The following is a 25,433-nucleotide window of genomic DNA, read 5'->3' on the forward strand; positions in this document are numbered from 1 at the left end:
CTCTGGTGGCCTCCTACAAATACTGGGGAAAAAACAGAGTCATGCTGCTGGTAAGGAATCTCGTGGTCACCCACCAAAAGAAAGAAGCCCTGAGATTGGTCAGCAGCACATTTCTTGTGTCCTCTAGTTTCCTTTTCCTAAGAACTCAGTACTAAAAAGGAACTCTAGCCAGTCACTGAAGCTCATAAGCAAGGATGTATTTCAGCCCTCAGTGTCTGCCTTACACACAGCAGGTGCTTAGTAAATGGTTGTAATGCGGTAATGCTTGACGTTTCACGGGTTGTTGGAATTAACCAGAACTTCGCTAAAAGACATACAAGAATCTGTGAATGAAACATCACAACAGTCACCTGGTTATGCGTGTGAAGCTCTTCAACTAGAGGAAATCAGGTGCCGGCCAAAGAGGCAGAGGTGAAGGTGCCTCCGGGGGACCACTGATATTACTTCAACTAAGGTAAGTGTTTTGGCAGAAATGGTAGAAGCCTGAGACATGAAAGGAGGAGACAGAACTCTCCTGCAACACCAAGTGTAGCCATGGGGTCCACATGTTTTCAATGAGAAAACTCCTACGGACACAACTGGGAAACCTCTAAATAGAACTAAAAGCAGTTGCCAGGAGGTGTGCCACCTGAGGGTGACCACCTGAAGCCCTGGGAGGTCTTAGATAAGGTGACAAGGTAATTGGAAGTTCTGGACTAAGGCAGCCAAGGCGAGATGTGAAGAGGATCTGAAACTCTACTTTTAAGGCTCAAATGTGAATCTAGGTGTGTGGAAGTCTACCTAAGAGCCATATTTTAGAAGGCAGGACTGCTGCCTTTGTGACCATTCTCCCTCTAGCTGCTCTTTCCAAAGCATTTGCTTTTTACTAGTGAGTCTATTCCAAGATTTTGCCTACTCTGAAGCCACAGCCGCTAGAGTTCTTTAATTATGCGCAATTCCAAGTCGCAATCCAAGGTCCAGACTTAACTTGTAACTAAAAAAGATTTAGCTATCCAGAATCAATAATAGCTAAAGTGCCATATTTGCCTAATGCCTGTTTTGAAGTCTACTATCAGATGATCAGAATTTGATCCTCAATTTTGCAATGATCTCTAAGTTTCTTTTCATTATCCTAACATCCTCTGAATCCATGAAAATTCTTCCCAATATATTCATTCTCTCTCTCTCTCTCTTTCTCTCTAAGTAAATATAATTTGGGGGTAAAAAGAGAATATGAGTGGAATTCCCTAATGCCTATTTAATACTGAGTCATATAAACATTTTATGTTTATTTGAAATTTTCTTTCCACTCTGGTTTATTAAAGATGAACAGCCATGCCTGGTTATTGTTATCATAGTGAAAATTTTCAATTTTCATACTGATGCTCTCAATAGTAGATAATGAATACTCTCATTTACTGAACTATCTGCCTTTTTGAGATAGGACTATAAAAATTTCCACATGCATATCCTGCTGTTATCTCAAATACATGCCTAAAACCAAACTATTCTGAACATTTTTAAAAGTAGTTTCTGTACTCATACACTGCCCCTTTTTTCCATTAGTAATACTACAGGTTTCACATTCACACTCATGAAGTCATTTTAGACTTCTTCCTTTTCTTAAGTCCATCTCCACTAAGTGCACTCAATCGTTCACAAAGCCTCTATGATTTGTATACCACAGTGTCTCACTAGCGCATTTCTTCTTTTCCCTCTCTCACTGTCCACTTCGTGATTTCAGGTCAATTCTCCCATATTAGCCTGCAAACTTGTTTCCCTCACTTTTCCAAACCAACCGGTGACCATCACAATATTGGTATTCCTCTAATGGGACATTATCACTTTCTGACCAAATTCCTTCCAGATTCCCTACTGGTACACAGACTACATGGAGCCAAATTCTCTCTCTCTCTTGCTCTGTCACCCTGTGCATGAGTGAGAGTGTATTCCTTGCTTGTTTTGCAAATCTCTGTAATTTTGTCCTACTTTTCCTTTCCAGCTGTTTGTTATCCTGTTCCCGAAATTTCCCTGGCACTCTTCATATATGTTGTCAGTTCTATGAATATGTGCTTCCTTATCCTCTCCACTTATCAAAATACTACTCATTCATCACAATCCAGTTCAAATCTCCCCTTTTTGAAACCCCGACTCATCTTCTATGTAAGTGTTCCTAACCACCCCAACCTAAAGTGATTCCTCTGTCTTCTGATACCTCATGGCATTTATTACCTATACTCACATTTGACACTTATAAATTATCTTCTCTTCTTAGTTTTCTTTTAACTTTTCATGTGTTTTCATTTCTCCAAATAAATAGTAAAGTAATAAGGGCAGTTACTGTATCTTATTCACATAATGGGTCATGATTCTAGAGTCAAACTGCATTTTAGCCCCTGCACTGTTATTTACTGACTATAATCTTGGTCTTAGCTGTCTCGTCTGTGAAATGGAAATAGTGATAGGTATTTCCTTATAGGGGTTTTGTGGGCATTATATGAGACAACTCATGCAAAGTGCTTAGAATAGTATCTGGAACATGGTAAGCATTCATTAAATGTTAGTTATTATAACTATTACTCATCTCTTTTACCTTGATTTTTAACCAAGCTTAATCAATATTGAATGGAGTTCAGCTGAGTCAATTGTGCGATACAAGGTAAGAGGTAGACTGTGTGGGCAGTATACTGCGGAGTGGAGGAACTTCCTGGCATTACTAAACCCGTGCCATAGATGCTGTCACTTATCGTCAAACAGCCAGCCTCGTTCGAAGGCCCTGCTAGGTCCCTTAGAGATCCTAAGATTAAGGGCCTCTAACTCTGCTCCAGAGACCTCTAAGGTTTTGGCACAGTGTAAAGGGGCTGCTTTCCCAGCCCCTACTTTCCTGCCGATAAATTCTGACCTGGCTGCAGACAGCAGGCTACCAATCTTCCTAAGGGTCTTCAGGGTGGTATGAAAAAATGTGGACCTGGCCGGGCACAGTGGCTCACGCCTGTAATCCCAGCACTTTGGGAGGCCAAGGAAGGTGGATCACTTGAGGCCAGGAGTTTGAGACCAGCCTAAGCACATGGGGAAAACCTGTCTCTACTAAAAATACAAAAACTAGCCAGGTGTGGTGGCACACACCTGTAATCCCAGCTACTGGGGAGGCTGAGGCAGGAGAATCGCTTGAACCCAGGAGTCGGAGGTTGCAGTGAGCTGAGATCGCACCACTGCACTCCAGCCTGGGCAACAGGGTCAGACTCTATATAAAAAAAAAGTGTGCACCACAGAACCAGAGAAGCCAGCCTACCTGCCTACCTGCAATTTTATTTAATCGGCTTAATGACTGGCCTACTGACGTGGAAAACAGACTCAGTAAGACACTCTCCTTTCATCTCACAGGCAGAGTCAGGATGCCCATGTGCACCAGCCAGTAGGATACTCTCAGCTAGGACTCCATCATCAACAGCTAAAGAGCAACTGATGCTGGCCAAAAAGATGGGGACATCTGTGCTGCTCAACTGAGCCATAAAGGCCTATATTTGGTAGAGAATATTAAACTGAAAATTATCAAGTTTGAACCCCAATAAGCATCATGAATATCACTACCATTAGGCAGTCCAAGCAAATTCAACAGATCCAGGCTTAAACCATATATATGCCCTACTGAAAACAACTCAGAGGCAATAACTAATTTTATGAAAGGTGAAAAGTTGGCCAAAGGCATGAATCGTGGTCCAGTGAAACAAATGCGTTCTTTAGATATAACAGACCTGAATACCTCACATTCAAGCTGTGTAACAGCAGGTAAATTTTCTAACCTCGATTTTCTGATGGATAAAGGGGTTTCTAATACCCAGCTCACATGGCTGTGGTGACAAACGGGACAGTGGATTTAAAGCAGGCTATTTGGCCCGTAGCACATGGTAGGGGTACAACCCATTCAGTGTCCCTCCCTCTCACTCCAGAAGCAGACTCATCCTGCCCAAGGCTCCTCGTAATGATTCCAAGGACAGGTGAATAAGGTTATTTGAACATTTCTGAAACATTGACTTAGTTTGTACTGGGTGTTGTACGATTCACAGAAGTAGAAAGGCTCTCTGCTCCCGGTGCTTTTCAGCCTGCGATTCAGGCGCCCACCTCTGTGCAAAGGGCTGTTTCCTTCCGATCTCCTGAAAGATATCTGGATGTATCTTGGGTTCAACCTCGATTTTGACACGATTGCCATTTCCATCAAAGCCAATTTCCTTGCTGAAAGAAGTCCTATCCCTGGGTGAAATCCCAACAGCTTCATTTGTTTAAATTCTTTTATTGGCCTTGCTAATGCAGGGTGTGGTTTTCCCTCATCACGGAATATTGATAAGTAAACAACTACGGGGAACCTGCCCTAAGAAGGCGGCCCGTCGATCTCCTTGACTGCCCGGGACATGATCAGTGTTATTGCTGGGTGGAGAAGGTGTCGCCGAGCGGAAAGGCGCCGTCCTGCACCAGGTCGGGGGAGCGGCGCGGGGAGGTCGGGACCCCTGGGTTGGGCCGGGGCAGGGAATGGGCGCGAGGGGAGGCGGCGCGGGAACCTCGGGCAGCCCCAGCGGCTGGGTCGAGCCCGACAGGTTCCAGCAGCTCCCCTCACCCTTCTCCACGCCTCTCGGGTTTTCCCCTTGGCTCGGGGTTTCCTGTTTCAGTTCTCGGCGTTCTCCAGCAGCAGGTGCTGGTTTGCCAACCTAAGCTCCAGAGGCGGCGACGGAGGAGAAGGAAAAGAGGGAAGGGGAGGAGGAAGCGGCGCGGCTGCGGTGGCTGCGGGCGGGCGGGCGGGCGAGGAGCGCGGAGCGAGGCGGCGGAGCCGGGTTCGCTCTCGCCCGCGGAGCAGCGGCACGGACGGCGGGCAGGGCCGAGCCGAGCGCTCGGGCGCGCCCGAGCCGGGGCCCCGGCGTGCGGCCAGCTGGCCGGGCGGGAGGCATGAGGGAGCCTCGCGCTCGCCCCGCGCCCTAGCGGCGGCCGCGGCAGCCCAGGGCTGAGGCGAGAGGCGGCCGCCTGCCGGAGGGCCCCGGGGCTGCCCCAGCTCCAGGGCATGTAGTGATGGCTGCGGAGAAGAGAATGCAAGTAGGTTGACCAGCAGATTCGAGTGCGCGCGCGTTGGGTGTGTGAGTTGTGCAACCCGGGGAGGGGGCGCCGGGGCTGCGGCCCGCGGAGAGGGCGCGCGGGCGGGCGCGGCTTGGCGCGGGAGGGCCAAGGTGGCCGCTGTCTCCGCGGGCCCCGCCGCCCGCTCGCCGCTTTCTCGCGGGGCTGGCTATGCCGGGTGGCGGCTCCCAGGTTTGTCCTCGGGAAGGGGGTGGGGGGCGCGGACCGCGGCGAGAGCGGTCCTGGGGTAGCCAGTCGTGGGGAGGGCCGCGGGGCCGCGCCCGGGTGCCGGGCGGAGGGCGCCGGGGCCGCAGCGACCTCGCCGTGTGATCTCCAAGCCCAGGCGGGTCGGGCTCCGGAGGTCGAGTCACCGAGCTCCCGCCGCTCAGGTGGGGCCGAGCGGAAAGCCCGACGCATCCTCCCCGCGGGCAACGCCGTCCCCGCCGGGATTTCGGGCGAGGTGAGGCCGGGCTCCCCGGCCCCGCGGCCTAAGGCACCGGTTCCCCGCCCGCCCGGGGGCATAGATCGTGAACATGGAGGCGGGCTCGGGCGCCGCGGATGGAAACGGACACACTGCGCTGCCCCAGCGGCTCAGAGTCGCGCGCGCTCGTGGGGCGAGACATCACTTGGCATCTCGGATCCAGCCCCGGCCATTCGCTTAACTATCCATCCCTCCATCCAGATCGCCAGCACCCCCAGGCCGGGCGTCACGAAAGCCCCTCACTCCCCCCTCGTCCCTCCTTCACCCTCAGGCTCCAGTCCAGATCCCTTTTACACGCTGCGTTCATTTTAGCTCGGCTGTTCACATTTTTAACTCCCTACTAAGAAGTGTTACAAATATAACTTGGAGAAATGAATCCCGCTTTTCTTCCCTAAGCTGTCTCATTTCAAGTCCTTAAAAACAGCCCTAACATCCAAGTACTGATTACTCTGTCTGGGGTTCTTGTCATTTGGTTATCCGTTAATCTCGGTTTGTGCTCGGTGTCTTGTGATAAAAAGATGAAATACGAATCCAGATTTAGGAAAAAGTTTTCCTATTGGTTGACAAGACTGTATTGGAGTACCCCAGGCCCATCAGGCGCTTATTGATTCAGACTTTTTTAAAACCATTTTAGAATAGATGCAGAGATAATTGGAGCTAAGTATTGTATGTTTAGAAATTTGGCAACGTTGTTCAGTTTTTCACTTGTTACGTGCTTGAGTTTTTCCACTTTTAAAATGCATATTATAAACGGAAAAAAAGATAAACCTCAAACACAATTTTTGACTTTTCAAGAACGAGAAGTCATAAATACAGTGTGTTATAAATGTTTTTGTCTTAATGGACTTAGGATTTAGACGGTATGACTTCCATTTATTTAATCACATATACAATTAATTTTAGTAGCAGTTTCTTAATTTTAGTGTTCTCTGGTGTTTGACTACTTGATAGCTTCATCAAACATTTGTAAAATTAATCTTAGTGTGATAAGCCCAGGAAGATGCCTATTTCAGACTTGACCCCCTCTTCACCTGTTTTCTTCAACAATTTGGCATGCTTATTTCCAGTTACCTAAATCTGTCTATTTGATGGTACCATAAAAATAGAATGGCCTGTTGACTATGTACCCATAGGTCAAAATGTTTTAATATTTTTACATGAAAGAGTCTATTTTACTTTCAAAGTAAGTTACAAGATTCTACTTCTAGTATTTGGTCACCATAAAAGTACTTAAACATTATAACCAAAGTAAAATGAACTTTTAAATAAACAACAACAAAGTGACTGGCGTTTTTTAGCCTTTAATAATGGAAGTCTAACGGAACTATTTTAGTATAATGGGAAATATTAAAGGATAGGAAACAGAAACTTGGAATGTTTCTATACTGATGGGAGTTTTTATTAGTCACTTCCTTTTACTAAATTTTTGTTTTAATGACCAGACTATATAAAAATACCGTATTTTATATTATGGGCTTCTCTGGAGCTAGGTTTTCATGGGTTACCAACGTCTGCAAAATTGGATCCCAAGTTGTTAATAGAAATTTTATCTTTAAAACATTTTTCTCATTCTAGAACTAGGTCTTCATTCTAGCAGACCACAGTGGTTGCTACATTAATTTTAGTTACTATCACAAATGTAAAAGTGTTGCTGTTATAACTTCTTAGTGTGTTTCATTGTTTTTGTACATAAATTTAGGATTCTTTAATTCTGATTTGATAGCATTTTTAAAGAAACAAGGTATTAAGTAGAGAATGTTTTTATCTTTTTACTGTTGGAATGTAGAATAACACTAATCTGCAGTTATTGCTCATTTGAAACTGGTATGCTTCTGTTCCCTCTGCAAATAATTACTTATTATCACTCTAGCTGCTGTGTAAGGCCCCCGACCTCTAAAAGGATAAATTATGAACAGAACATAATGCTAAGTGGAATGTACTAAGTTCCGTGAAAAAAGAAGTGAGAAATTCAGGTACTGGGGAGTGCCTCAAAGGTAGGATTTGAGTAGGTAGAGCTGGTTGGGAGTCATTTCCAAATGAGTCAGTGAACCCTGGCAGGAAAGCAGGGAGTGGGCGGTCCAGTATGTGGCACATGGGGCAGATGACAGGAGTAGTGAGTGGGTAAGTTGGCGAATAGAGTTTTGGAGTATAGTTTTTATTAGAGCAATATTAAGTAAATAAGATGGTCAGTGAATAATGACAATTAATTCAATCACGATTCCAAATTTAAGCCTAAAATATTGAGATTCCGGGGTTTGATCGTAAATCTACCAAATGTTCTAAAAAAGCTTCTTGTGTTTTAAGTGCTAATATGCCTCATGGACCTGCAGCATATGAAATCTCATGACTTTACGAAGTGAAAACGTGTGAAGATTCAACAAAACACATGTTATAATCTATGCTGCTGTTTTGCAATTAATAGTTCAGAGAAAGGATGATCAATCAAGAATGTGATTTTTTAAGAAAGATGTATTTCACCCCAGAATAGATCTCCAATTTCTTGGTGATTCAAGATTTGTTTAAAATTTTCATAGGATTAATGTGTAAATTAAATGTCTGACACATAGTAATTTTTGGCATCTGATAGCATAAAGATAACTTCAGATATGTGTTGTGGCGGTATCAATTCTCTACTGTTGTTTTGGTTTTTGTAGGTGACATAGTAATAGTCATGTTTGTACACTGATGTGCCAGACAACATGCTAAGTCTACATGCATTATCTCATTTAACCCTTGAACACCTTTATGCATTGCTTCTATTATCCCCAGTCTATAGATGCGGAAGCTGAGACACTGAGTTTGAGTAACTTGCCCAAAGTCATATAGCTAGTAAGTTGCAGAAAGGAGTTCAGACCCAGGCAGTCTGACTTTATAACCCATGATCTTAACCACTGTGCAAGTTCTGCCTCGATAGGATTCTGTTTTTAGTTCTCTAAAAAGTGTGTCATCATTTATGTTGTTTTGTTGACATACACCATTTGAAAATTAAGTGATGCCTAGTGAGTATGTAAGACGAGAAGCCTTTCCTCTGCAAAGTATGACAGTAATAGGACAATACAGAAATCCTGTCTGGCCAGATAAGTTGAAGGCAAGGACCATGTCTTTTTGCCAGGCTGCTTGGGTTCACTAAAGAGACAAATCAAAAGACTCCAGTTTCAGTCCAGCATGGCAAATGATGTAACAGCAGTGTGGTTCACAAAAAGGAGCACTTTTCAGTGAAAGCAACAAACATTTTTAATGAGTAATATTTTTTATTGATTTTTATAACTTTTCTCAGACTATAGAAATGTAATGTGCTTATTGTGGAAAAAATTAGAAAATATAGAGAAGTATAAAGAATTTTTAAAACATCTGTAGTCCCATAATCCAGAGATAACTCATTTAACGTTATGGCAAATTTCTCTCTGTTTAATTATTCTTAGCATCATCAGAGGATTGTTTTACTTTCTTAAGGGAAAATGGAAACTAATTGCACCTAAAGTATAATATACACGGTTTTACATTACAACACTGACAATAATTCTTATGCCCAGTAATGTAGCCTGAAGCAGAGCTCATAAGCAGATACCTGAACATTCAAAGCATTCTGCATTTAAGATAAGTATCACATCTCTAAGGGTGGATATGGAATAAGTAGAAAATCCCATGGTCTTCCTGCTTACCTGAAACATTTTAAACTATCTTCCCTCACCTTTCGCCTGGGTCACACCTTATTCAGGCCTCAGCTTAGATATCACTTGGTTTACTGCATTGTGGTTTAAGTTTGAGAACGCTATGAGACATTTATTGTGCCAAGTATTGTGCTAAGTGCTGTACATGTATTAATGCATTTAATGCTTACTACCTGCTTATGAAGAGGTATTTCAGTACCTCTTTTTTCAGATGAGGATACCGAACCACAATGTGGTTAAATAACTTACCCGAGTTCCCACAATTAATAATAGCAGAATGAGGGTTCCAATTAATTTAGCCAGGCTAAGTCCCTGTTAAAACAAATACAGTCATGCACTGCATAATCATGTTTTAGTTAAAAACAGACTGCATATATGACAGTGGTGCATAAGATTATAATAGAGCTGAAAAGTTCCTGTCACCTAGTGATGTCATAGCCATCTCCTGATGTCATAGCACAAGGCATTACTCTTATGTTTGTGGTGGTGCTGGTGTAAACAAACCTACAGTGCTGCTGATGGTAGAAAGATAATGAACGATTATGTTACTGGGTTATTTATTTACCATACTGTACTTTTTATTGTTATTTTAGAGTGTACTCCTTCTACTTATACGAAAAAAAGTTAACTGTAAAACAGCTTCAGGCAGGTCTATCAGGAGGTATTTCAGAAGGCGGCGTTATCATAGGAGGTGACAGTGCTGTGCCTGTTACCGCCCCTGAAGACCTTCCAGTGGGACAAAATGTAGAGGTGAAAAAGCAGTGATCTTGGTGATCCTGACCCTGTGTAGACCTAGGCTAATGTATGTGTTTGTGTCTTCATTTTAAATGAAGTTTAAAAAGTAAAAAATTTTCTAGATAGAAAAAAGCTTATAGAATAAGGATATAAAGAAAGAAGATATTTTTGTATAGCTGTACCATGTGTTTCTGTCTTAAGCCAAGTGTTATTACAAAACAGTCCAAAAGTTAAAAAATGAAAAAGTTTATAAAGTAAAAAAGTCACAGTAAGAGTAATTTATTGAAGAAAGAAAAATTTTTTGATAAACTTGGGGTAGCCTAAGTGTAGAGTGTTTATGAAGTCTACAGTAATGTACAGTAATATCCTAGGCCTTCGTATTCACTCACCACTCACTCACTGACTCATCCAGAGCAACTTCTAGTCCTACAAGCTTCATTCGTGGTAAGTGCCCTATATAGGTGTACCATTATTATCTTATAGACTGCATTTTTACTCTACCTTTTCTATGCTTAGATACACAAAGACTTATTGTGTTACGGTTGCCTACAGTGTTTGGTACAGTAATATGCTGTACAGGTTGGTAGCCCAGGGCCATAGGCTATACCATATAGCCTAGGAGTGTAGTAGGCTGTATAGCCATCTAGAGGTTTGTGTAAGTATACTCTGTGATGTTTGCACAAAGAGGAAATCGCCTAAGGATGCATTTCTCAGAACATAACTTTGTCAAGTGACACATGACTGTATTAAAGTCTGTGTAACCTAATACGTGTCAATAGATTTGTCTAGTATTGTGAGGTTTAAGCAAAATAATAAAGTCATCTTTCTTAGGAGTTTGGTTCTAAAAGGATACATCTTTTTCCTGTATAATTGGAATTATATTACTTATAGAACTTGATATCCTACCTTCACTCTCTCATTTAACATAACTAAGGATTTTCTCATGACATTTAAAAATATTTCTAACATTTTATTATTTAATCATCTAGTATTGTGAGGTTTAAGCAAAATAATAAAGTCATCTTTCTTAGGAGTTTGGTTCTAAAAGGATACATCTTTTTCCTGTATAATTGGAATTGTATTACTTATAGAACTTGATATCCTACCTTCACTCTCTCATTTAACATAACTAAGGATTTTCTCATGACATTTAAAAATATTTCTAACATTGTATTATTTAATCATTCTACTGTTTCAGTTAGACATGTATTTTTTCCCAATATTTTAATATTATAATGCTTTAGTTAACTAGCCCAGTGAAATTCCTTTTTCTGCATCTGTGTTCTTAGGATGGATTCCTAGAAGTAGTGATAAAACAGAATAAACTTTAAGGTTTTTTTATGCCAAAAAGCTTTTCAGAAAAGTTATATTGATTTGTACAACCATTAACATAGAGTCAGAGTACTGATTCATCCCATGTTTGAGCCACTAAGTATTAACTTTGAAAGTGCTTGACAGGTTGATGATGAGCATTAATATCTCATTTTAATGCTGACTTTTCTACTTATATTTTAAATTATTAAGGGACTACAAGCTGGTTAAGAAAAGCAAAGTACCGAGAAAAGGAAAGCCACCTAAAATCTCCTTACCCAGAAATAACTTCAGGTTAATATTTTGATATATATTCACCCAATTTTTTTTTATTCCTGTAGTTATACTTTACAGAATTTGTACATTAATTTTTAAGTAAAAACATATCACTGTTACAAAAATCAGCTGGGTGTGGTGGCATGTGCCTGTAAAACCAACTACTCAGGAGGCTGTGGCAGGAGAACTGCTTGAACCTGGGAGGTGGAGGTTGCAATGAGCTGAGATTGTGCCACTGCACTCCAGCCTGGGTGACAGAGCAAGACTCCATCTCAAAAAAAAAACAAAAAAAAAGAAACAAGCATTTCCTAATCCCCCAGTCCTACGCAAAAGTAATTGGTAATTGCTTACTTCCCTGTGTTTCCAAAATACTTTTTTTCCCATAACACTTGCATATTAGATGATAGTTAACTCTTCTTCATTTCTTTTCTGCTTTCTGTCTCTACTATTCATCTGTGAATAGAGAAAATACTACCTATAGATTAGTCATAAGAATTAACTGATAGTACAAAATGATAATGATAGTACACCATACTGTACCTAGGATTTTTACCTTGTTAGTAGTCTTTAGGCTCCCTGAGGGCAAGGACTCTGAGCCACATTATTTTATCCTGATTCTTCTACAGAGTTTGGCATATAGTAAATACTTCATGAATGTGTTTTTATTATTAAAAGCTATATGGTACTTTTTTTTTTTTTTTTGATACAGGGTCTCTCTATGTTGCCCAGGCCAGTCTCGAACTCCTGGGCTCAAGTGATCACCTGCCTCCACTTCCCAAAGTGCTGGGATTACAGGTATGAGCCACCATGCCCAGCAAAAAGCAATATAGTACTTTAAATGAATCTGCTGGTAAGTGGGTATGATAAACAAAAGGAAGTACAGGCATACCTCATTTTATTGCACTTCACAGACATTGCTTTTTTTTTTTTTTTTTTTTTTTTTTACAAATGAAGGTTTGTGGCAACTGTAGGTCAAGCAAGTCTGTCTGTGCCATTTTTCCAATAGCATTTGCTCCCTTTGTGTTGCTGGGTCACATCGTGGTAGTTCTTGCAATATTTCAGACTTTTTCATTATTATTTTATCTGTTATGGTGATCTATGATCTGTAATCTGTGATGTTGCTACTGTAATTTTGGGGGGTGCCAATAGAAGATGGTAAACTTAATCGAGCAGTGTTGTGTATGTTCTGAGTGCTCCATCGACCAGCCATTGCCCTGTTTTTCTTCCTCTTCTCAGCCCCCCTATTCTGTGAGACACAACAATATTGAAATTAGGCCAATGAATAACTCTATAATGGCCTCTAAGTGTTCAAGTGAAAGGAAGATTCAGGTTCTCTCACTTTACTTCAAAAGCTGGAAATGATTTAGCTTGGGAAGAAAGGCATGTGAAAGCCAAGCTAGGCCAAGAGGTAGGCCTCTTGCAACAAACAGCCAAGTTGTGAATGCAAAGGAAAAGTTTGAGGAGATTAAAAGTGCTATTCCAGTGAACACACAAATGAAAAGAAAGGGAAACAGCCTTATTGTTGATACGGAGAAAGTATCAGCTATACTTTTTCTATATTGCTGGTGATGGTCTGGATAGACAATCAAGCCAGCCACAACATTCCCTTAAGCCAAAGCCTATTCCAGAGAAAGGCATTAACTCTCCCTAGTTCTATGAAGGCTAAGAGAGGCGAGGAAGCTGCAGAAAAAAAGTTGGAAGCTAGCAGAGGCTGGTTCGTGAAGTTTAAGGAAAAAAGCAAGAGTGTTAGGTGAAGCAGCAAGTTATCCAGATCTAGCCAAAATAATTGATGAAGGTGACTACACTAAACAGATTTTTCTATAGACTAAACAGCGTTATATTGGAAGAAAATGCCATCTAAGACTTTTATAGCTAGAGAGGAGAGGACAATGCCTGACTGCAAGGACAGGCTGAAGGACAAGCTGACTCTCTAAGGGACAAATGCAGCTGGTGACTTTGAGTTCAGTGTTCATCTACCATTTCGAAAAATCCTAAGGCCCTTGGGAATTAATGCTATTTTTTTTTTTTTTGAGACGGAGTCTTGCTCTGTCGCCCAGGCTGGAATGCAGTGGTGCGATCTCGGCTCACTGCAACCTCTGCCTCCCAGGTTCAAGCGATTCTCCTGCCTCAGCCTCCCGAGCAGCTGGGACTACAGGCCCGTGCCACCACGTCCAGCTAATTTTTGTATTTTTTTAGTAGAGACGGGGTTTCACCATATTGGCCAGGCTAGCCTTGAACTCCTGACCTCATGATCCACCCACTTTGGCCTCCCAAAGTGCTGGGATTAAAAAGCATGAGCCACCTCGCCCAGCCCAGTGCTATCAAATTAATTAAATCTACTATGCCTGTGCTCTATAAGTGGAACAACAAAGCTTGGATCAGTTTACCTCAGTTTACAGCATGCTTTACTGAACATTTTAAGCCCACTGTTGAGACTTACTGCTCAGAAAAAAAGATTCCCTTCAAAATATGTAATATTACTATTCATTCACAGGGTACCACCAAGAACTCTGATGGAGATTTACAAGGAGATTAATGTTGTTTTCATGCCTGCTAACAAAATATCCATTCTGGCAGTCCAGGGATCAAGGAATAATTTTGACTTGCAAGTCTTATTATTTAAGAAATATATTTTGTTAAGGTTACAGCTGCCATAGATAGTGATTGATTCCTCTGATGGATCTGGGCAAAATACACTGACAACCTTCTGGAAAGGATTTACCATTCTAGATGCCATCAGGAATATTTGTGATTCATGGGAAGAGGTCAAAATAGCAGCAATAATAGGAATTTGGAAGAAGTTGACTCTAACCCTCATGGATGACTTTGAGGGCTTCAAGACTCCAGTGGAGGAAATCACTGCAAATGTGGAACAGATAGCAAGAGAACTAGAATTAGAAGTGGAGCCTAAAGATGTGACTGAATTGCTGCAATCTCATGATAAAACTTGAACAGATGAGGAGTTGTGTCTTCTGGATGAGCAAAGACAGTGGTTTCTTAATTTGGAATCTGCTGGTGAAGATGCCGTGAACCATTGTGGAAATGACAACAAAGAGGATTTCAAAAATTCAACCTAGTTGACAAAGCAGTGGCAAGGTTTGAGAGGATTGACTCCAACCTTGTAAGAAGTTCTGTGGCTAAAATGCTATCAAACAGCGTTGCATGCTACAGAGAAATCTTTCTTGGAAGGAAGGGGAAATCAATACAGCAAACTTCATTATCATCTTGTTTTGAGAAATTGCCACAGCCACCCCATCCTTCAGCAACCACCACCCTGATAAGTCAGCAGCCATCAACATTGAGGCAAGACCTTTCACCAGCAAAAGGAATATGACTCACTGAAGGCTTAGATAATTATTAGAATTTTGTGGCAATAAACTGATTTTAATTAAGGCATGTACTTTTTTTAGACATAATGCTATTACACATTTAAGAGACTATAGAATGTTGCAAACATAACTTTTATATTCACTGAGAAACCAGAAAATTTGCATCACTTGCCCTATTGTGATATTCACTTTACTGTGACGTTCACTTTATTACAGCGGTCTGGAACCAAAACCACAATATTTCCAAGGTTTGCCTATGGATGAGTAAGAGATGGTTATAGTAATACATGCCGAGCAGATAGAATTGATACCCAAACATTTAAAATTTAACTTGGAATGCGTTGTGTGATTTCTTAAGGGGCAATACACATTTGCCTTTGAAGAATATAATTAACCTTATTTACTTCTCTTAGTAAAATATTATAAAAGTGAATCTTCCAAAAAGGTAGTCTTTAAAGTTTTCAAGAGCAAAACATTTTAACTATTTTAAATGGAAGAATTTATACACATGTATATTTTTCTTCTTTCAAATAATATGTAGCCTATGATTTCACTTACTATGAAAGATAATAGTAGCTAACATTTATTGGTACTAACTTTATGCCAGGCCCAATATTGAGAGCTTTGCTTAAATTATTTAATTTAGTTTTACAACTCTATTGGGTATGTACTGTTTTGCTTATCTTCCAGGTAATGGAGTTGATGCCTGGAGATTGGAGATGTTAAGTAGCTTGGCCCAAGTTATTGAGAATTTTTTTTTTTTTTTTTTTTTTTTGGAGACAGAGTCTCGCTCTGTTGCTCAGGCTGGAGTGCAGTGGTGCGAACTTGGCTCACTGCAAGCTCCGCCTCTTGGATTCATGCCATTCTCCTGTCTCAGCCTCCCGACTAGCTGGGACTACAGGCGCCTGCCACCACACCTGGCTAATTTTTGTATTTTTAGTAGAGATGGGGTTTCACTGTGTTAGCTGGCGTGGTCTCGATCTCCTGACCTCGTGATCTGCCCGCCTCGGCCTCCCAAAGTGCTGGGATTACAGGCATGAGCCACCGCACCCAGCAGTTATTGAGATTTCTAATTTATCCTAAGTGGCATAGCAATATTTGTTATGCTTTTTGTTTGCTTTAGATGGTAGGGGGCAGCAGGAACCAATTCTTTTTTTTTTTTTTTTTGAGAATATCATGAGATTGCAGCAATTCAGTCATATCTTTAGGCTCCACTTCTAATCTGTTACCCAGGGTAGACTGCAGTGGTGCAATCTTGGGTCACTGCAACATCCGCCTCCTGGGTTCACGCAATTCTCGTGCCTCAACCTCTCAGGTAGCTGGGACTACAGGCATGCACCACCACACCCAACTAATTTTTGTATTTTTAGCAGAGACGAGGTTTTGCCTTGTTGGCCAGGCTGGTCTTGAACTCCTGACCTCACGTAATCCACTTTGGGATCATTTCAGCCTCCAAAGTGCTGGGATTAAGGAGTGAGCCACCGCACCTGGCCAGAACCAATTTATATGGATTCATGTTAGTGATTTGGGGTCTTGTCTCCTTGATGTTAGCTGTTCCTTGCTGACATCATCATTCCCTCCCTGTAATTTGCAGGAGAGACTTAGGCTGTGGATTGTGAACCTGGATGACAACATGCTAACATTATATATTAAATAAAAAATGTTCAGGCAGTAATTAAAAGCTGTAGGATACTCAGATAATCTAGGTTGAAGACCTGAAAGGCTGCACAGTGTGGAGAGAGCAGGTGGGCCCTCTGAAATCAGGTAGACCTGGATTTGAATCCCAGCTCTGCCGTTTACTGGTTGTGACCTTCAGCGAGAATCTCAATTTATCTTTGATTTGTTATCCATCAAACATGATCTACTTTGAAGAGTTGTTTTCAGTGATTCAAGATAATGAGTATAAAAGTGCTTGACACATAGAAGGCACTCAATATTCTGAAATGATTTAGCAGTGTCGTTGATTTGATTGGACAGAGATTTTGTTTTGCTTTTCTACTTATTCATTGGCTGTTAGTTGTATTCTGAGTAATTGAAATAACCAGATATAAAATCAAGTTCACTTTTATTGCTTTTAATATGTCAGTTTATATTTTGGGTTTTTCAAGGAGATTTCAAATCTATTACTTTATGTCTTATAGGGTGAAGCTAAAATTAGTTTTTGTTCTTTGTTCTTAGTCATCTGTACTCATTTCCTATTCAAAATTATGTGGGCTTAATTTTATCCTTATTCCATGATTTAATCTGTTTCAAATCTTGGTTTTTATTTTATAATTTATTTTTATTATGCACTCACAGGGAACAGTTTTCCCATATAGTTGAGGCTGTCTCCTCATTGTTGACTTACACTTTAAAAAAAATCTTTGGCATCATTTTCTTTGATGGCCTCATTGAGTTGATGATCTTATGTATTAGATACTTTATGAAATTTTGATGTAATTTTAAATGACTAGAACAGATATTAAATGAGCAAAAAATGTCTGTTTTAGGTTAAAATACATTATTTATATTTTTGCTAAGATAGAAAAGTGCCTTAAGTAACAAAAAAAAAAAAAAAATGGGCATCAAGTATGTTAAATCATCATGAAAAAATAGTTTCAAATGGGGGAAGTGTTTTCTAAACTACATTTCTATTATTTTGACTATTTCAACTTATTTTTTAAGGTTACATTTTGAGTTGTTTTAGCATTTTATTACATATGTGAAATATAGAAAACATAAAATGATAGTGAAAATCACCTATAATTCTCACCTAGAGATGACTGAAAATTTATAATTCTTTTTTTCATCTTTTAAAAAATCTATTAATCTTTATAAACACATTCTTTTTTAAAAGTATATGCATATATAGTTTTGTTTGGTTCTTGCTTTTCATTCAGTGTATCATAAGAGTCTTCCTGTGTCATAAACATCCTTTTAAGAGATTATTTTTATTAGCTGAATGGCATTCAACATATTTAAGTACTGCAATTTAATTATGTTTATATTGTTAAATATTTATTAAAATGTCACCAGTTTTTTAATTGTAATAACAGTGTGATAAATGTATATATAGGTCTGTTTAACATTACTGAATATATTTTTAACAAATTCCTAGATGTGGTCATGCAAACTGCCATCTAGAAAAGTTATACCAATTTGTATTTCTATCAGCAATGTATGTGTCCATTTCTCTGCACCCATCACTGTTTCCCCACACAGCCTATTTGTGTTCATTTGATAGATAAGAATGGGCATAATAGTGCTAAGAAGCTCATTTTGTACAGTCAGAGAGACTGAGATTGAGTTCCTGCTGTGACACTTGGGGGTTATGTATGTGATCTTGGGTAAGTTTCTTATAAAATGTCCCTAAGCTTCAGTTTCTTTCTTTGTAAAATGATGATAATAATACATATCGTGGTAATGTCACGGTAATGGTTGTAGAGATTATTTGATGGTATATATTGAAGCACTTAAATTCTTGAGAAATGTTAGCTATCATTATTTATTATGAATGTGATGTCTCCTCATTATATGCTATTATTTTATACTTGGTAGTGGCTGATACAAAAGAAAGTTATTTGTTTTTATGTAATCATCTGGCTACCTTACTGAATGAACCCTTTAATGTACTGTTAGATCAATTGCAGGACCTAGTTCCAACACTTTTCAGTTGAGTCTCATGATTTTCAGGATCTATAATAATGACCCAATACTATCAGGGTTTTTTCAGTATTTCAATTCATACCTTTTTTCTTCTTGTCTTATTGCATTGGCTGAAATCAGAGAACAGTGTTGGTTAGTAGTAGGCATTCAGCCTTTTTTTTTCCAATTTTAATGGGACTTCTTGTTTTCTAACAGAGGTATCTCCTGCTTATATACACATGTTCTGAAAATACCTATAATGGTCAAATGTGATAAACTTAAAAATAGACTTACATGCCATAGAGGGATTCCCTTAAATTATTAAATCCCTAAGTATCTTTTATGAAACATCTTCAACAATATATTTTCAGTGTTTAAGACGTGGTCTCTTTTTGAATTGAACATATTGTCAATCAGTTTAAATCCAGGAAGGCTGAAATTTTAATGATTCTACCCTTGTGTCAGGGGTATAAATTTTGAGACCTATTTTTATCACTGTTGTTTGTTTTTTATGCCATGTCTGTAAAATAGGAGTAAAGGTAAATGATACAGTGTGTACAAAACCATTTATTCAAATGAAGTCTTTTTTTGTGTGTTTTTCTGAGACAGGATCTCACTCTGTCACTCAGGCTGGAGTACAATGGCATGATCTCAGCTCACGGAAGCTCTGTCTCCCAAGTAGCTGGGACAACAGGCTCACACCACTATACCCAGCTAATTTTTCCTTTTTTTTTTTTTGACACAGAGTTTCTTTCTTGTTGCCTAGGCTGGAGTGCAATGGTGCAATCTTGGCTCACTGCAACCTCCACCTCCCGGGTTTAAGCAAATCTCCTGCCTCAGCCTCCTGAGTAGCTGGGATTACAGGCGCCCGCCACCACACCTGGCTAATTTTTGTATTTTTAGTAGAGACAGGGTTTCATCATGTTGGCCAGGCTGGTCTCAAACTCCTGACCTCAGGTGATCTGCCCACCTTGGCCTCTCAAAGTGCTGGGATTACAGGTGTGAGCCACTGCGCCTGGCCAATTTTTCCATTTTTTGTAGAGACGGGGTTTTGCCATGTTGCCCAGGCTGGTCTTAAACCCCTGAGCTAAAGCAATCCGCCTGCCTTGGCCTCCTAAAGTGCTGGGATTACAGGTGTGAGCCACCACACCCAGCCTTTCATAGACAGAGTGTCTCTCTGTTACCCTGGCTAGAGCACAGTGACACAATCGTGGCTAACTGCAGCCTCAACTTCCCGGGCTCAAGCTATCCTCCCACCTCAGCCTCCCAAGTAGCTGGGCCCACAGATGCGTGCCAACACACCTGGCTTTTTTTTGTTTTGTTTTTGGTAGAGATGAGGTCTCAGTGTGTTACCAAAGCTGGTCTTGAACTCCTGGGCTCAAGCAGTCCTCCTGCCTCGGCCTCCTAAAGTGTGATTACTGGCATGAGCCACCATGCCTGGCCTTAATGGAGTCTTAAGATCATGATCTTTATGCCCTCTTTACCTGGCTCCTTAGATATCTTTGCAAGAGCACTGTTTGAAAGCTCCTGCTCTCTCAAAAAAGGTTCAGATAATTTACAAACACTGAAAATGACAGTGCTATTGAAATGGAGCTTTTCAGAGGCTGGCAGACAAACCACATTGTGATATCATGAGGTTTTTATTAAATAGTTTTTGTACTGAACTCCTAATTTAGCATGTAAAAAATGATTAAGTTTAGTGGCATGTATACTACATGAAAATAAGATATTCACAAATTTAGGTGAATTATTCTTAGGTTACTAAAATTTTGCTCCTCGACTCTTTTTCTACACTCTTCCAAAATAGTCCATCCAATACTGTATTTTAAAATACCATCCATGTGCTGATGACTACCATATTTATATCTCCGATCCTGACTTCTGTCTTGTACACTGCTGTCTTGTGGACAGCTCCACTTGGATAGCTATTGGTATCTGAAACTAAAATTATCTAAAACAGAATTTTTATCCCTCTAAATCTGTTCCTTTCTAAGTCTAAATGCTACTACCTTCTTCTCAGCCGCTCAAATCAAAAATCTAGAAGTTCTTGATACTTCATCTTCCACACTCAATCCAGTTTAAGAGCTGTTAACCAATAAATGCAACAAGTTGAATTAACAAAGTTGTTCAATATTAGGAAATCTGTTATCATAGAATAAAACCTACCTGGTTAATGTATATTATTATAATTTGAATATACTGTATAATTTCTTTCTTACATTTAGAACTTTTGCATGTAAGATTAATCTGTTCATATATTTGGTTAGTTTGGGTGCCATCTTTGTTGGGCTTTGTCAGCAGGTAGGCTAGCCTCATAGACCAGTTGGGATGCCTTCAATCTTCAGTGTTGTAGGATAATCTAAGAAACATAGGAATTGTTAGATGCTTCGAGTTTTGTTATAGCATGTCCATAGAATCTATGGGTAAAGGATTCTTTGTTAGGAATGGAATCGAGTATATAAATCCTTAATAAAGCTCTCATTCCTTCCATGGTTATTCATATTTATAACCTCTTCCCAAGTCAGCTTTGATTATAGGTTCTTCATTTATTGGCATACAGATTTATGCAGAAATGGCACACTTTAAGCATCCCTTTCATTTCATTGAATATTACAATGGTAATGTTATATATTTGTGGAGTTCCCTGACCTCCTGGTCATATTTTTTGGAGGTTATTCAGTCATTCATTCCTTCATCATTTGTTACCAGCTTTCCATTTTGTTAATGGGTTTTACTTTTTAATTTTGCTTCCTAATTTATTTATTTCTGCTTTTAATTTTATGCCTTTGTTCACCTTTATTTGGTTTGTCTGCTCATTTTAACCCTTCCAACTTAAATATTTTATTTAGTTTGTTTCTTGTTTTCTATTAGATGCATTTACAACATAAATTTTTCTTTGACTGTCAGTTTGGCCATATCCCATAGGCTATAATTTTATTGTCATTCATTTCTAAATAGTCTGTAATTTTTATTTCTCTTTAACTACAGTTATTTGGAAGAGCATTTTAATTTACGGATAGTGGGATTTTTAGATGGTTGGTTGGTTGGTTGGTTTTTGGCTTTCTATCTGCCTCTAACTTCTCATTTTTATGCATCACAATGAGAGTATATTTCTATCTTCCAGGTTTCAGTTTTTCCTCAATGCCTTGAAAAAGTTATTTTTCAAAAGTTACAGGCACAGATGTCTGCCTGAATCTCAACTTTGAAGTCAAGCAGCCCACAGTAAATTATTACGTGAATACCTGAGATACAGGGGTTGCTTTTATTGTTGTTTTGTTGTTGTTGTTGTTTAAACACCTAAACCTTGGAGTTTAATACCATCATCATTATTTAAGGCCTGTGGATAAGAGAAATAAAACTTCTGCTTGTCAGGGCTTTTTGTCCTTTTTGTGTAAGGATAGGGATGGTGTAACTTTGAAAATAAATGTATTTTTCCTAGTTTGTTTTAAAAATATTTGAGTTCCTTAAATGGAGTTTCCCTGTGATATTAATAGTTCTCCACACTGATTGGCCCTGGTATGCTCCTTTCTATGGGTTTTATAGGATTTCTTGGGGATTGGAAGTTGAGCCAGCACCTATGGCTTTTCTATGGCCCCCACTGTACTCTTTTTTACCAGTTTAATAGTATTTCCAGGAGCACTTCTGAATACTCTCCACCCTCACACTCAAGATTTTAAAGCTTTGGAAATAATAATTAACTCCTCTTTCCTGTCCTGCTTATGGATGGAATGAATAAACTGCCATAGGAATAGTGGAATTATAGAGATTATTCCACATTCTTGAGAATGGAGAAGGGTGGCAATTCTAGTGATTCCTGTAAGACAATGAACAGACAACTAATGCATCAAATCACTGCCCTTTTATTTCCCATTAAGTTTCCTACTCTTTAGTGTTCTGTCAGTTCTTCTGAGTACATTAATGAGAGAGCCTCTGACTGCTCCTAAGGTCTTTCAAACCCCTCTTTGGAATAGAACATGAGTAGGGAACAAGAAGCAGCTAATCTTTGAAGGTAAATTTGGATTCTACAAACTAGAAAGATATTCTGTACTAAAAGAAAGACTAGCTTCAGAGTGTAGGTAGTATAATTTAAAGTATGATTTTTAAAGAAAAATCGGGAATCAGCTTATAAGAAAAAACTTCACAAAATTAATTTTGTGGATTTGGTTGAGGTGGGAAATTGTACTGCTGGCCTGGATGTCTGGGAAGCACATACCAGATTGGCAGCTGCAGCTTAGCTTCGAGATCATCCCGTGCTGTGATAGCACCTGAGTGAAGATGTGGCAGGTGGAGAAGGCACTTTGGAACCCCTGAGTGACAGCCAGAAGGCAGTGTTACTTTGGCAAGTGTGCTACCAGGTGCTGAGTCTTGGGCCTGAGCATTCCTCAAAATAACAGGTAGATCATAACTGTTTATTTCCTACTTTGATAGCAGATGAATGTGCATTTTACTAGATTGGATACTTATTTGATGGTATACACCTAATGTGAGCAGGACAGTTAAACATGGATTTACATATGATCAAAATCCTGAAATAATTTGTAAACCTATATATAGTGTATAGAATTCTCATATCCTTCAATGTGTGATAGATTCTTACTCAACTTTTTTTGTTATCTCAAAAAAAAAAAATCAGATTTAGAAGGTAAAATAAAAGTCAGTAACTTATTTTAGAAACACCAGTTCTGAAGACTTGACTCATTTGTCTAATTGCCAGATTTTTGCTTCCCCAGTAGCTTTTTTTTTTTTCTGAGACAAAGTCTTGGTCACCCCAGCTGGAGTGCAGTGGCATGATCACAGCTCACTGCAACCTGAACCTCCCTGGCTCAAGGATTCTCCCACCTCAGCTTCCCAAGTAGCTGGGAGTATAGGCACACACCACCAGGCCTGCCTGATTTTTTTTTTTTTTTTTTAGTTTTTGTGGAGACAGCGTCTTTCTGTGTTGCCCAGGCTGGTCTCAAATTCCTGGGCTTAAGCCATCCTCTCACCTCAGCATCCCAAAGTGCTGAGATTACAGGCGTGAACCACTGTACCTGGCCCCCAGTAGCCTTGTGATTACCAAATCCAATGGAGTAAAAGTTTTTTCCACAAATGAGAAATAGGGTAAGCTGCTTTTATCCTTCCCACATCCCCCTCTTTCAGTGCGTGTGCACGCTCATGCACATGTGCACACATGTACATGTGAACATTCATGCATGTGAACATACACAAGCATAGAGGAGGAAAGGTGCAGGGATAAGGAAGGAGGTCCACAGACCAGGAACATACTAGGACTGCTGTCCTTATAATATCCATTGCATTTACATCCCCTTCTCAAAAATCCTTCACATAGATAGATGTCTAATTACTTTAGTCATGTAAGCATTGTAACACCTTCACTGATCTTCCTTTTGGAACATATACATATATTTTTGAGACAGGGTCTGGCTTTGTTGCCCAGAATGGAGTGCAGTGGCACTATCTTGGCTCACTGCAGCCTTGACTTCCTGGGTTCAAGCAATCTTCCCACCTCAGCCTCTCAAATAACTGGGATTACAGATGTGCACCATCACACCTGGCTAATTTTTTGTAGAGATGGGGTTTTGCCATGTTGCCCAGGCTGGTCTGGAATTCCTGGGCTCAAGCAGTCTTCCTGCCTCTGCCTCCCAAAGTGCTGGGATTATAGGTGTGAGCCACCACACCCGATCCCTTTTGGAATTTTGATTTTTGGTGGAAGAGATAATGGAAGGAGCAACTAGGAATAAAGTATTTAGATTGCCAAATGGCAGCATTAAGCGCTGAGAAGGATTAAGGAAGGAATAGAAAAGGAGATAGAATTGCCACAGAAGTTAACCTCCTGCTTCCTTCTGATAACTGGCAGTTGCCTGCCAGAGGCCCTTTTCCTTGCCTTTCACTCTCCACTCCCAGTCAGTCCTGGCCCACTGGGTGTTGTAGAGGCCAAGAAGGACTGCAGAGTTGAGAGTGGTTGGTTTTGGCAGAGAATTATGGGATGGAAAGCCAATGGTTGCCTGACTGAACCAAGTCTGTTGTTTTTCCCCATTTCACTGCTATTCCTTCTTTTTTCTGTAAGTTATTCTTTCTGTTGTTCTAATTGATTCATTAATTCATTCATACACAGATGTGTATGCATATACCCGTCATCTCTCCTGCCCCACTGAATCCAGTCTCCTGGTTTAAAGTTCTTATCCCCCCAACCCCAAAAAAAAGATTTAAAAAAAAAGTCTTCTTTTGAAACTATTCCTATCCCTCCCCGCCATCCCCAAAATAATCCTTCTATATCTTACTCTTTTCCTGCCAAACATATGCTGTCATCTCTCTCTAGCACGTACTTATTTCTTAGCCAGGAGTTTTTAACCTGTGTTCCATGCTTCTCCAAAGAGTCGATAGATAGAATTTGGAGATTGTATGATGTTGGGGATGGGAAAAAATTTTCATCTTTTTTTCCTACAACCTCTAATTGAAATTTAGCATTTCCCTTAATTATGAATGTAAGCAACAAGCCCAATGTTAATAGCAGTATTCACCCATAGAAATGATGTTTCCTTACATATTACAGTTGAAACAAATAACCTGAAATATTTACACTTTTAACTATGTCAAAATCATATTAATAGATTTGCTGCTACATCTTGTTTTTTTAATGTGTTAGTAAAAACACATACTTTACTGTACCACAATTTTTAACATTTTGAGGACTATAATATAATTGGCTTCTTTTGCAGTTCAATCCTATGTTTTTGTTTTATGCATTGAAAAGCCTTACTTTGAAAAGAAGTCTGTAGACTTCATTAGACTGAGAAAGGGGTCTATGTTACAAAAATATGCCTGTTTATCCCATCTCTCTTCCTTTTGCAGAAATAGCTCTCTCAGGGACCATTAGTAACCTTGACCCACATCCTCTTCTCTGTCATTCTGTGATGTGTTTGTATC

The 25,433-nt window shown here is 39.9% G+C and overlaps 1 protein-coding gene across 4 annotated transcripts in view; it reads left to right on the forward strand.

The window, feature by feature from the left end:
• Nucleotides 1-228: 228 nt before the first annotated feature.
• ZC3H12C (zinc finger CCCH-type containing 12C) overlaps nucleotides 229-25,433 on the forward strand; it is an 84,965-nt gene continuing 59,760 nt past the window's right edge. The window contains exon 1 of one of the 4 annotated variants that reach the window (XM_054437437.2): nucleotides 229-454. Coding sequence is in view for 2 of the 4 variants with exons in the window: in XM_054437433.2 (XP_054293408.2) it covers nucleotides 5,038-5,061 (24 nt within the window). In the remaining 2 variants the exon portion in view is untranslated. Of the gene's footprint in view, nucleotides 455-4,314; nucleotides 4,453-4,712; nucleotides 5,062-5,181; nucleotides 5,272-25,433 lie in introns of those variants that run through there. The other 3 variants (XM_054437436.2, XM_054437433.2, XM_054437435.2) reach the window with 3 other exon arrangements.

The sequence above is a fragment of the Pongo pygmaeus genome, chromosome 9 (assembly GCF_028885625.2).
Source record: "Pongo pygmaeus isolate AG05252 chromosome 9, NHGRI_mPonPyg2-v2.0_pri, whole genome shotgun sequence".
Lineage (NCBI taxonomy): Eukaryota > Metazoa > Chordata > Mammalia > Primates > Hominidae > Pongo > Pongo pygmaeus.